Genomic DNA, 13,059 nt, shown 5'->3' on the forward strand with positions numbered 1-13,059 from the left:
CCAACCTTGCAATTAACCCCTCATTGCTGAGGCCTAGCGGAGTGGGATTTGGCCGTGCATGGCGGGATGGGAACAGGGCCTAACTACGTGCAGTGGGGGTGGGGGGCTGCCACTAGAGGGGTGGGCAAGGGCCCAATTCCCACAGTGGGCCTTAGCCAGAGACCACAATGCAAGGATTGTGACTCACATTATTCATACCAATAAATAACCATGCTGAAAACCAAAATCCAAATAAATAACACAATAAAAAAAACAATAAAAGATACTACTACATTTTCAAAGTGATTACAGTAACATAATATTTAATTCCATCTGTAAGCCAATGTACAAACATTTGTTATTGCATCTGTTTCATTAAGGATGACCATGAATTGCATTTGGTGTTATGATTGAGCCTATAGTAAATTAAAATACACAGCATTAATAGTCGCCTGTATAATTTATCACAAAGCCCCTGTGCTACATGTAGAGAAAGAGGTGGCCGAGGTTTTTCCTCAGACACTGTAAGAAAGGAAAGTTTCAGCCGCTAGAACAGTTTCTGTGTGCTGTAAACCAAGAGACAGAAAAACACAACACACTCCCTGTGGTCAAAGTCTGTGTTTTGGTGTGCGCAGCCAGTGCGTCATCTTCCCTCACAACATCTGAAGGAAGAGTAAAGCCTGCATGAAGCCGCCTGCAATCTGCCTCGCCAGGTCTGACGCCAATATACAGGACTCAGCAAGGGCATCAATACTGAATGGCGAAAGAGCAAGGAAAGAAGGAGATACTGAGCACTGTGGACTGTTATGTTATGTTAGAATCTTTTATAGAGCGCGCAGCTGCCTCAGCGATAAGGCGTCCCGACGCTAACGGCAGTGAAATGGAAAGAAACGGGATTAGGCCGTGGGACAGAGAAAGCTCTTGGCATACTTAAGGAAAGACGGTGAACAATATCGTGACAGGAAATTTGCAGTGCAACACTATGTAATGTGTGTTTTTAAATCACTACTACTTTTTAACCAAACAGTAAATTAGATTCGGGGACACATAGTTAAATATGTTACATTCAGAAATAAGAGCATACAGAATTGGCCACCACTGACTGCAGGTGCTACCCAAAACACGGCAGCTTTTGGCAACTATGGAAGAAAGTACTTGAAAGGGGGGGAGGCGGCACGGAACTCCATTATGAACAGCAATATTCTTATAATGTACAGTAGGGGTACTAAATCTCATATAGAATGGTGTCACACATGGTCACAGATGGCATCAAAACTGACGTAATCAATTACATCCTGGAGATATTTCCTGATCAACGACAACACTGCAGATAACAGAGGTACAATAATCCCACTGAAATTCAATAAAATCTGAGACACAAAACACCGCGTGTCTAAGCTCTGCAATTTAAATTTGAACACACAATGATGACGATGAGAGTATTATGAAATTAGGAGCCATTCGAGTTGTATTGAATAGTCAATAACAAGTCTGCCTTTCAAATTTGTGCTATGGAGAAAGTGAACTTGCAGCAAACCAACCTGCCTGCAGTGGCGGAGAAGCCGTGAGGGGAACGGCCAAGCAACTCCATCACTCCACCAGCCGTGAGGGGAACGGCCAAGCGACTCCTTCACTCTACCAGCCGTGAGGGAAACGGCAAAGGCATTCCGGGCATAGCGAACTATACCACCCAGCAGCCCCGGGACCTGGCGCGCTTGTGACGCTACCGCTGCGCCTGCAGGCGCTTGAAGAACGCGGAACACCTCCCGCATCGCGGGACGCGCGCGGGTGGGCGCCGGGAGAAGCCCGGGACAAGGGCGGGGCAGTCTGTGCAGTCCGGGCAGAACGAGGCAGGGCTGGGCCATCCCGCTAAGAAGTAAGATTCACTAACTTTTATTATTATATTGTTAATGTCATTTCGGTTCTAAAATACGGAAGTACACAGAAGTTACAAACTCCTTTTTTTTTGGTTATTGCTCTCCTGCCTAATACCAGCGGGGGCCTAAAAGATACTGCTATCAAAAGGGACAGCACTCTGTTACCAACTATGGCTAAAAGCAAAATAACCATGGACAACTACCTAGTGAAAATTGTGAGCAAAATTAACAATGAAAGAAGGAAGTCGCTGGGACGGGACAATCTACCTGAGTCAATAACGGCTGTATCAGATGTCAGTGACATATTGGACCCAGTCCCCCCTTCTACTACTGATATCATCTCCAGCACTCTTATAGTGGAACCCCAGGAGGCAAACTTGATAGACCAGGATGCTATGGACTATGAAGCACCTGATGATCCTATGGATCCTACAGATGTTTCCACTCACTGCTCCCCGGCCAAGAGAGCAGTAAGAAAATGTAGGAAAACAGCGTCCAAACGGGGAGGAACACACCTTAAGAGGAAGCCGGATACAGCCAGGAGGAGTACTCCCAGCCATAAGGGAACTATGACCACTGACATTGGCATTAACATAAACTCTGATCTTCTAGATCACATTTCTAAGTTACTGGAAGTCAAACTAGAAGTATTTGTTAAGCCTCTAGTGGCAACAATTGATGCCCTTACTACTGAAGTGTCTAGACTGGGGGAGCTTTTAAACCAAACAACCAATGGTGAGAACCCTAAAATGTGGGACAGGAATTTTTCAACTGACAATCCTGTACAGCCATTAATGGTGGGTGATCCAAATATGGCCACAGCTAAGGTGACGAGTGTAGTGGACGGTCAATCTACCCAGTCAAAAGTGACCTCAACAAGTATGGAGGGGCTTCCTATCCCAGTAAGGAGAATACGACCAGTCAACCTCCCACCAGCTTGTGAACCGTACGTAGTTGTACTTTCAAATGTTCCACCTGTACACTTAACTGAGTCTAATTTCCGCCAGGAGTCACACGACTCGCTGAAGCAGAAAACTGTTTCCTGGCTGAACAAAAACTGTGGGTTCCCGATACATTTCTCCGACCAGATTCTATCAACTAGACTAGCACCGTGGATTGGAAATGCCAGGAAAACTTGCAGGGGCGATTGTGTTATCGTCAATTTTAGACACCCCCAGCATGTTGCGACTGTTTTGCTTAGAGCTGCCTCCCTAAAACAGGGTGAGAATAGTGTGGGTGTACACCCCCTGGGATATTTCTATAGCCATTTAGACAAGGCCCCCCAGCGCAATAATCCACCAAGGCCCCGTAATCCCTATGGGAGTTCAATCTTTGGGATCACAGTGCACAACAGATACCAGGCACTGAGTGCGATGGATCAGAATGATTGACTCCCATTGGCTGACAGTGTTTGTTTGGGGACAAATTTAAGCAATGAAGTAGGCAAATCAAATATGACTAGTCTAGAAGTTGAACATTCACAGGAGCGGGTAGTGGTGCACATATTTAACAACAAGGACAGGTTAACACATGGGCCCGTTCAAAAGGCAGACGAAATGGATAAGATTACTAATTGTGTTGGTGATATTTGTGATACCCCAGATGAGGGGACTACATGCCAGTCAGACAGAAGTGTGCTTCAGGGTCCTAGTATAGCAAATAATACTGTGGATGAAACATGTAACCAAGCACAACCCCTGGCAGCTAAAATCACACAAGATCCACTGTCGGATGTACCCTTACCCAGACCCAGCGATAAATTATCTTTAAAACTAGTGTCATGGAATATAGCGGGGTTAGCGAAGAACCTTTGGTACCTCGATTGGTGTACCTACATTGAGGACCAAGATATCATCCTCCTTCAGGAGACCTGGTCTCTAATGGCTCCACACAGGCTTGGGTTTAAAACCTTTAACTGTGACGCAATTCCCTCAATAAGAGGAAAACCATCAGGGGGTCTGGTGTTCTGGGTTAAAGTCAATCTAGAAATAGAAATTACCCCATTAAATATCCCATCCCCAGATCTGTTAGGACTAAAGATGGTGACAAGGGGGAATGATACCATATATTTAATAAACATATATAATAGGCCACAGGCAACAAATAAGGAATCTAAGGTAATAGAACTATTAGACACCTTTTTAGATACCTTAGGACCAAATGCCCAAGTAATAGTAGGAGGGGATTATAATTGCAAATATGAACCGGTATTGGGCCTGGACAACTTACTTGAAAAGCAGGACACTGCAAATGATATCCCAAACTTGGATGTTAACGGGCCAGTTAAATGCACTGTAGCAGTAACCCAAATCTTTCAGTTAACTGTAGGTCATGAATTAAGAGCTTGTAATGGCCGCCTGCTGTCAGATAGACCGGCAGCCCCAACTTTCTGCAAAGTCAATTGCAAGACACATATAGACTTTATATTGGTGTCCCTGAGCTTATGGTACCTTCTAATTGATCTAAAAATAGACGCCAGACCCGAGAGTGACCACCTCCCACTCCAACTATGGGTAAATTCACAACCGTTTATATCTAATGGAGAGGAGGAGGTTGCACGAAATAGCTGCTCAGGGGAGCCACAGATATCTAATAATAGACTTGCACTAAGATGGCCCAATATACTGGGTAAATAAGATGTAATGATAAATATCTATAATACTTTTTCTGATATTGTTACATCTTGTAAGGAACCCTTACTGGGTAGCCAGGATGTCTTAGATCTACACTACAAACTGGTTGATGCTCTAGGCCCCCTCTTGAGTAAAGCTTGCAAAAGAGAAAAGACCCCAAATCATTTAGAGTTGGTCAACCCCTAATACAATAAGGAATGTTGCACAGCAAAGTCCAATCTCATTCAGGCTGTTAAAACGAAAAATCCCCATTTTATAAGAGAATGTAGACATGCTTATAATAAAATTTTGTCCCAAACAAAAAAAACTTGTGATGATGCAGTGTGGGAAGACTTATTAACAGCAGCCAAACTAAGAGATCAAGGCACCTTTTGGAGCTTAATTTCCAAAGGGAACAGAAAGGGTAGATCAACCAAAGATGTTTATTTAGATGAAAAAACTTGGTGCGACCATTTTGGTAAATTTACTCAGAAGATGAAGAGGGGTTGCACACACAAAATCCAGAGTACAATTTAGAGTTGAGTATTGTGACATTAAACTTTAGTATAGAGGAGACTATGCAGGCAATAGGGGCTATTAAAGCAGGCATAGCCCCAGGACCGGACTGGTTTCCTGGAGATCTATTAAAGCATGATGTGGAAGTATGGGGCCCATACATTAACTTTTTATGTAACTCTATAGTGGCTGGAACGCCAATCCCTGAAAGTTGGAAAGGGGCAGAAATTGTAACAATATTTAAAAAAGGAGATCGTAATGATCCGGGCAATTACCGCCCAATTAGTTTAATTGACCTTTTACAGAAGGTTTTTGCCAGGCATATTTTAAATACTCATAGAATGGAGAGATGAGACTCAAATATTATCCAAATACAAGGCATGGTTCATACCAAAAGTTAGTACAGTAGACCAAGTGTTCAGGTTCACGTGCATCTGCTGGAAGTACATTAACATAAGGAAGGGCAGTTTGTATGTGGCATTTATAGACTTGCGGGCCGCCTTCGACCTCGTCCCACGGAAACTTCTGTGGATTACACTACGAGACATGGGGGTCCCAGGCGAGCTACTTAATGTACTTATTCGATTACACACAGAGAACTATGCAAAAGTTAGATGGGGAAAGGATGGTGAATTATCAAAGCCCATACCTGTAAGCCGTGGTGTGCGCCAGGATGTGTACTGGCACCTACGCTATTTTCATTGTACTATAATGATATACCCGCGTATCTAAGTGACTGTGACCATGATTCTCCTAGGTTAGGAGATGAGGCAATCACGGCATTACTTTTTGCCGATGATACAATCCTCACCTCACAGACCCTGAAGGGCCTTCAAAATCTGGTGAATTCCTATAATGGTTACTGCGAAAAGAAGGGGTTGAAAATAAACGCATCCAAAACAAAATACATGTCAATAAATCCACAAAAGTCTTTCAAGAAGAATCTGGCCTTAAACAATCAAAAATTGGAATGTGTAGAGAGCTTTAACTATCTAGGTATTAGACTGGACAGCAACAGTTCTTGGGAGGGACACCTGACAAAAAGTAGGTTGGCTTTCAAGCAAAATTCTATGCCCATCCTAAAAGTGCATGGAGCTAGTGACTCTAAAGCCATCATACCGGCACTGGAAGTCTTTAAAGCAAAGGCCCAATCAGCTGCACTTTACGGTGCCGAGGTCTGGGGGCATAGCTGTAAACATAATTTTGAACAGGAAGAAAACCACTTGGTGCGCAGGTTATTAAAAATACGAACTAGAACCCCCCTAGTTCCAGTATTCCTAGATTTGGATCTTAAAAGGACAGATCATCAAGCAGCTCTTAGGCCATTGATGTATTGGGTAAGGTTATGGACAAACCCTGAGTTGTGTAACTATAAAAATGGATTGATAGAAATTACCCAGATTGATGAGTACAAGAAAATTGCATGGCTAATACACATTGAACTTTGGTGTCTCCGGTTAGGACTGTCCCATTTTTGGGACAAACCCCAGAATATGACTTCTGTGTGTAAAAAGATTCTAAAAACTACCTATTGGTCTTTTGTTAATGACGAGCCATCTCACTATCCATCTACTGGTACATTGACTCAGAAGTTTTTGTCCATAAAAGACAATGCTGCATTTGAATCGTTTATGGATGAGATAAACCCACCACTAGCAAAAACTTTATATTTGCAATTCAGATAAGGGGTATTACCGACCAATGCTCATACATGCAAATGGGGAGATAGCAATGAGGAGGGTATCTGTACCCTTTGCCCATTAAAGGCCAAGGAAGATGATGCCCATCTATTGTTTTTCTGTTCCGCCTATGCGTCACCTAGACAGCGCTGGATAAAACCCTTGTGTAAAAATGTGGGTGTCAGGACGTATAAAGAGGCTGAGCGTATCATAAGGTCTAATACCTCACAATTGGTGTTTTTTTGTATAAGCAGGTTCTTATTCAATGTGTTCCTTATTAGGAAACATCTTGGATATAAACTATAATGTTACAATGAAATATGCAGATTTCTCCCACAATGTAAAATAACGTAGAATGCACGGAGTCCACTTTTTGTACAAATCACGTGGTTTTAAAGATTTTAATCTAGGTTTTATTCTGGCTTTTTACAAGGAATTAACCTTTTTTATGGTTTTAATCAGATTTTAGGTAATATGCATAATTAATTGCACATAATTAATTGTTACTCTGTCCCACTATATTAATTGTAATGTGTTGTGTGATCAATTGTTGTCTAAGGCTTTTTTTTTTATCTCTTGTTTGTAAATGTTTTTTCTTGTCTGTACTTCCTGCTTTTATGGTTTTATTAGCCGAAATAAAGTTGAACTGACTGACTGACTGACTGAATAGTCAATAACAAGTCTGCCTTTCAAATTTGTGCTATGGAGGAAGTGAACTTGCAGCAATAAATAATTTAAGTTGCTGCCAGCCAACCAGAATGCCCTAGTTCATGGACCTGGGATTGCTCTGTAACCACTCATCTGGCAATGAGAGGAAATTATCCAGGTTCATTAGTTGACTGGGAACTAATGATCAAGGTGTTCAAAAGGGTTTCTAAGATTTACTATTTGAAGCACATTCAGCTGCTTTGTGAAATGCAGATATCTAAACAATTATTGAAACATCAAAAAGCCAAAGAAGGCCCCATTCTGGTAAAGTTCCAGATTCAATTATAAGCAAGATTTAATTCAGTTAAGAGTGCACTCTGCTGCAGAGATGAGCAACCTTTATTGTGGAAAACTGAATGGGGAAATACAATGTTCGTTCCCCGCTTTTCAATGGAAACTAAAATGTAAGTATAACTGAACAGTCATTATCGCCAACTGTTTCATTTATATACGGTAAGAACATGACCTAATGACTAGCACTCTGTACAGCTGGAAATTGTGTGTTACCTTTACATAAAACTCAGCACAAATGAAAATCATAGTTGAGAAAATGACCATATTTTTAAACAGTGGGCAGTCTGGGGGTGTGCGGTCACAAAAGCGGTACAAAAGAGCACAATGCTGGAGAAAGATCATTCATATATGAATGAATTAAGTCTTTTCTATCAACCCTCTAGTTTTGGTGCCTTGAGTGTGACCTTCGTAGGATCCAAAAATGGAAAAAGTCTTTAATTGTTCACTTGCATCATTGAGATTATTCAGCTTGCGTTTAGTGGCTTGCTCGTTTGTTGAAGTTGTTTTTGCTTCTTCATGGCCCTGTAAGCCTGTACAACTCGCTCCCGCTCTTCTTCCATAATCCTTTGTCGAGCCATTGATGTAAGCTGTGACTTTTTTCCAAGAGAGGAGGCATTCTGCTGCTTGAAAATATTCTTGAGAAGAAGCTGTCGCTCCCCAGGCTACAACAAAAAATAACAGAAGTGAAAAAAGATGGAATACAAATATGCAAAATAAACATCACTAACAAATAAACCAGATTCTTCAACGAATACAAAAAGACCGTAACTCAAAGGCTGCTTTTGCGAATTAAGAAAGAATCGGCCGGTTATTACTGTTATTAATATTGCGACTGATTTAGGGCATGAAGTCAACAACTTGCAATCTGTCAAAGAAGCAAGGATATTCATGGAGAGAACGTTTGCATAGATCGCGGTCATGGAAGGCTGAACTGTCAATTATTTTCTGCAATGCACAAATACTGGGAAAATTTGGTGTGGTTTACACAAGGGCATTATGTGTAGTGTTCCTGTCCATTGATTAAGGAGCATCTTGCTTTGTTAAAATAATCTGCACAGGAAGGGGCATATAGGAGAAGTGGTCGAAAGAGGGATACGTAGTGCATGCATGCGCTACGGTACATCATCCTAGACACTGATGGGGAATGTGAAGACTCCTAAGAAATTAAAAGTGAGAAAGAAGGCGAGCTAGAAATGGAGTTGGGCACATGTAGAAATAATTGGCAATAGAGCTCTGCGGCCTAATAAAGGAAGTGTAAATATGGTATATAAAAAAGAAAGAACAGAAATTACAGAAAGCAACACTTTGTTGTTTTTATGTGTGGGTGGTAAGGGGAGAGTGAATACGCCCAAGACAAGTAACAACAGCACTTTCAACAACCAGCCAGCTAGAGACCACCCATCTCTCACCCCTACAGGAGTAAGAGTTATGATTTAGCCCTCATCTGTTTTTAATACCAAGCGTAAAGCCACTGTAATTACCCACTTCACTGTTTTTTTTTTTATTTCAGGGGACTTCAAACTCAGCAGAGGTGCCAGGGTTAGTGTTCTATGTACTCTTACTATGACACATCAAATCCTGCTAATACGTTGCAAAAACACGTGGTCAAGCAGATCAGAGTGGGTGAACGGAGGAGAAAATGTCCAGACATATGGGAGTCAATCACAATATTAATTAAGGAGGTTGTACTAGCAGCAGCTAAATAGTCTTTCTTGCTTAATTGGGCATTTGTAAATGTAAATGTATTGCGATTTATATAGCGCACGTATCACCCGAAGGCATCAAGGCGCTTGCCTTGGGAACCCGTCCTGGTATTCCCCTGTGAGATAACCCCAGCAGGGTATCCACAAGGTGAAAGCCAGGCATCCCGCCGCGAGGGGCCGTAGTGGAGATTAAGCAAGCTATTGCCCAGAGTCGCAGAGTGTGAACCCGTGAGTCGAGTAGGCACCGGAACGAGAAATATCGAGTCCGTGGAATTTTTTTGAGCCCAAGACCCGCCGAGGCGGGGAATTGAACCCTGATTCGTGCAGTTGAAACAGCTGGAATGTATACTTCTTTTAAAAATATGAAAACACGCTCATAGATCGGGTTATGCAAAATCTTTCTCGAACAGGCTGATGAGCTAGAGGTTTGGGAATTATGAAATAGTTCTGCTATACGGCAAATGTTCTTAGTCATTTCAGCTACAACAGGTTCACGATCAGCTTGAGCCTCGCGATAGAAAGGAGTAGCATAGAGTTCACATCTCCGACAAGATCTGAAGACTTGCCAAGTTTGCATTAGCTTATTGTTACCGACTCATTGTTCTGACAAGGAAAAGGCCCGTTAACCTAGCCCAGTCTACTATATAATCCTGGATTCCTGGATGTACTATAATGAGTGCATAAACACACCAGGTTAGTGTAGATCAAAAGTCCCCCCACCCCAAAAAAAAAAAAACAACAACTATACTCTAGCTTTATGACTTTAGTGTAATTATAATAAAGGAAACTGGTTGGAAACAATACAAAAAGTTTATGTATTTTTAATTCCCAGACATACTTTGACATTTTCTTTTCCTTTAGATAACTTCATACAGTCAACATGTGTTTCACCTCCTTAAGTGGCATGCAAGCCAGAGGCTTTCTCAAGGCTATATGTTAATGAGCGTGAAGTATTTGTGAGTCTTTGAATTCATATAATTGAACCTCTATAATCCTGTAAGGACTCCAATATAGCGGTCGGGGGAAAAATTCCCTTACTGAACTCTACGTCTCTGTGATTCTGTGCGAATCCTATCATTCCAATGCGCCCAAGGGACTCCATCCTTGTGCTAATATCTACCGCCATCCTTCCCTTTTTTTAATGTCATTTAGGTTTATTTGTATTACACACACACTACACAATTGCCCGTTTCAGGGTATAGCGTGCATTGACAGCTTGTTGATCTAACACATCTAATAGTGACATAGAATTCTCACTGGGTGAAACAAAGCCCTCTTGACAGGGGTAAAAGGCCTATTGTCTGAATATCTGTTGTCGCTGTCCCTCAGAAAGGAGATCTTGATCACTTGTTTTTGGTGGAAAGGAAGCTTTTGAGGAATTGTCTAGAGACTTGCATACTAAAGCATGTCACCACTATATAAGGGAGTGGATGTTAAGAAGGTAAGGAGGGACAAGGGATTGGTCAGGGATGTTTTGGGTGACTTTGCTTCAGACCTGTAAACACATTTAATGAAGAAGTGACTGACTTTCACAGTGCAGTCTTCGAAGCACCTCAGTGAAAGGGTCTCTATACTAGGCCTGCTTTGCACGCTGTTCAAGTGTTTTGCACAATATGTTGCTAATGAGAGCTTGAGACTTGATTGCCCCATGTAAATTCGCTCACTCGCCTGCCTGCTGTGTAGGTTCGCAAGGCCATTACTTGTTCAAGGAATAACTTTAAAAACATGTTAGTTCACTTTAACCCCTGTAATGGTAAATTTGACACCCATCCTACTCTCAAGTTATGAACAGCAAACTGACAACATCAACATTAGCTTGAGAATGGCAAGTTGATGACAAGTTGTACTGGGTTACCTTCTCTTTGCCGACACTCTTTCTGGGCGTAACTGTGAAGGATGGAGGCTCCATGGCAACCTCGCCAAACTCTACCCGGTCTAAGATCAGACAAAAAGCAACAGCGTTACCATATATTTGCAGTAGTGTCACCCATGAAAACATTATGAAAAAACTCGGGACCCCATTTTGACCTTTGCAAAGGGGGGAGGAGACCAACTGCAGGGCAGATGTCTTGGTATCTCCAATCCAGAGCCAACATCCCAGTTTACGCTTCCACCCCAACCGGTAGATCACCTAAAACCCACCATTTTAGCATGAAATGGAGGTACCCACCTCCCACTAATAACATGGCATACTATGAAGAAAGGCTACCAGTGGGGCTCACCAAAACTCCCCTTTTCTACCATGTCCCTCTTCCGGAGACAAAGGGATTCCATCCTGCAGCCTGGCAGGGGGACAGGGGTACACTTGTGGGGAATCTGTAATGCTACCTAGAGACCACTCTCGCCCCCAAGCAAAACAGGCACCACAGAAATACACATTTACCTTACAATGTCAAACAACCAAGACAAAAGGGAAAGGTAATTGCAGGGACACTGGTCGGTCACTAGGATCACAAGGCACACGTGACATGAATATATCAAGCTCTTTCTGAGCAGGTAGGATGATAACCCGAGCAGTGTAGAGATACATAAGACTATGCATTGAGAAATCCCATGTTCCCTTATGCTCATCTAGGAAAGTGCTAGTTACAATCAGTTTCAGAAACCCTTACAGTAAGCTCACCCAGAAGCAGGTATCTTACCTCGAAACATCTCCTTCTCCAGTTGATCTACTTTCTTTTCTGCTTTTTTCTTTAATACCTTCACCTTTCTGCGTCTGTCAAATCTGTACAAAGGAGATAAGTGAAGCTGTAAAGACCAGAAATAGCAGCAGGAGGTACAACACATTATTCATAACTGTGGACAATTTTCCAACCACCACAAAAGTGGAGCAATTCTGAGCTCAGCCTGCTTCTTTTCTCAGCTTTCACTCCATTTTGTATTTTGCATATTATTTAAACCTGAAATACTATAAGGGGGTATTGGTGCTTAGCTAGTTTTCAGTCACAATGGTGAAAAGTTATGAATTCCCACCACTCCAATCCTTTTCACCCAATCCCAACCTCAATGCAACGCGGACTGCGTAACTGTAGAGACATACTCTTTTATCTTCGGCTTCTCTTGCTTGGTCTCCCCAGCCAACTCTACTTCCTTTTCAGGCTCACGATCAGGCTGATTATTTGTCAGGAACATGACGTGGTTTGCAACACTAGACATGCGTTGCATGTAATTGTAAGTAGTCTCTTTCTTTTGTCTCTTGAACTTTGGCACCGGGATATCCAGTGGGGCGTTAGGTGCCTTGGGCTCCTTCAATCTTTGCTTAGAATTGTTGTCTGAGGAAGCTGGAAAATAAAAAACATGTCAGACCATCATTTATTACATCAGATGTTTTAAATTTAGACACAAAACCAGGACAACATAGATCACTCAGAACAATTTGTTTAGCGGAGGCTGAACTTTCATGTAATCACATTTTAAGTATCGTTATTGTTTATTTACTTACATTGTGAGCCTATAAACAAAAGCTATTTTACATACGTCTGGGACAGCATTGGGAAGGAAGCTTCATCCCATTCCATAGAAAACAATCTGCTGACGGGTAGAGCAGGTAAGGTTCTTTCCTGGGCAGTAGTAGCACAAGAGGCTCCTCTATAGGGGACCAAGGAGGCCTGCTTTTGATCAGACAAAACCAATGCCTCAGGCCTCCGAGGAAGTCGCCAAGCTCATCCTGCTGGAAGATTTCAACTTGATT

The 13,059-nt window shown here is 42.2% G+C and overlaps 1 protein-coding gene across 1 annotated transcript in view; it reads right to left on the bottom strand.

The window, feature by feature from the left end:
* Window positions 1-285: 285 nt before the first annotated feature.
* CCDC137 (coiled-coil domain containing 137) overlaps window positions 286-13,059 on the bottom strand; it is a 117,711-nt gene continuing 104,937 nt past the window's right edge. Inside the window, exons 3-6 of the mRNA XM_086931001.1 lie at window positions 12,409-12,649; window positions 12,011-12,093; window positions 11,224-11,303; window positions 286-8,327 (exon numbers count right to left, since the gene is read on the bottom strand). Coding sequence (XP_086787127.1) covers window positions 8,130-8,327; window positions 11,224-11,303; window positions 12,011-12,093; window positions 12,409-12,649 — 602 coding nt within the window. The 3' untranslated portion in view covers window positions 286-8,129. The remainder of the gene's footprint in view (window positions 8,328-11,223; window positions 11,304-12,010; window positions 12,094-12,408; window positions 12,650-13,059) is intronic.

Source organism: Lissotriton vulgaris, chromosome 7 (genome assembly GCF_964263255.1).
Source record: "Lissotriton vulgaris chromosome 7, aLisVul1.2, whole genome shotgun sequence".
Classification (NCBI taxonomy): domain Eukaryota; kingdom Metazoa; phylum Chordata; class Amphibia; order Caudata; family Salamandridae; genus Lissotriton; species Lissotriton vulgaris.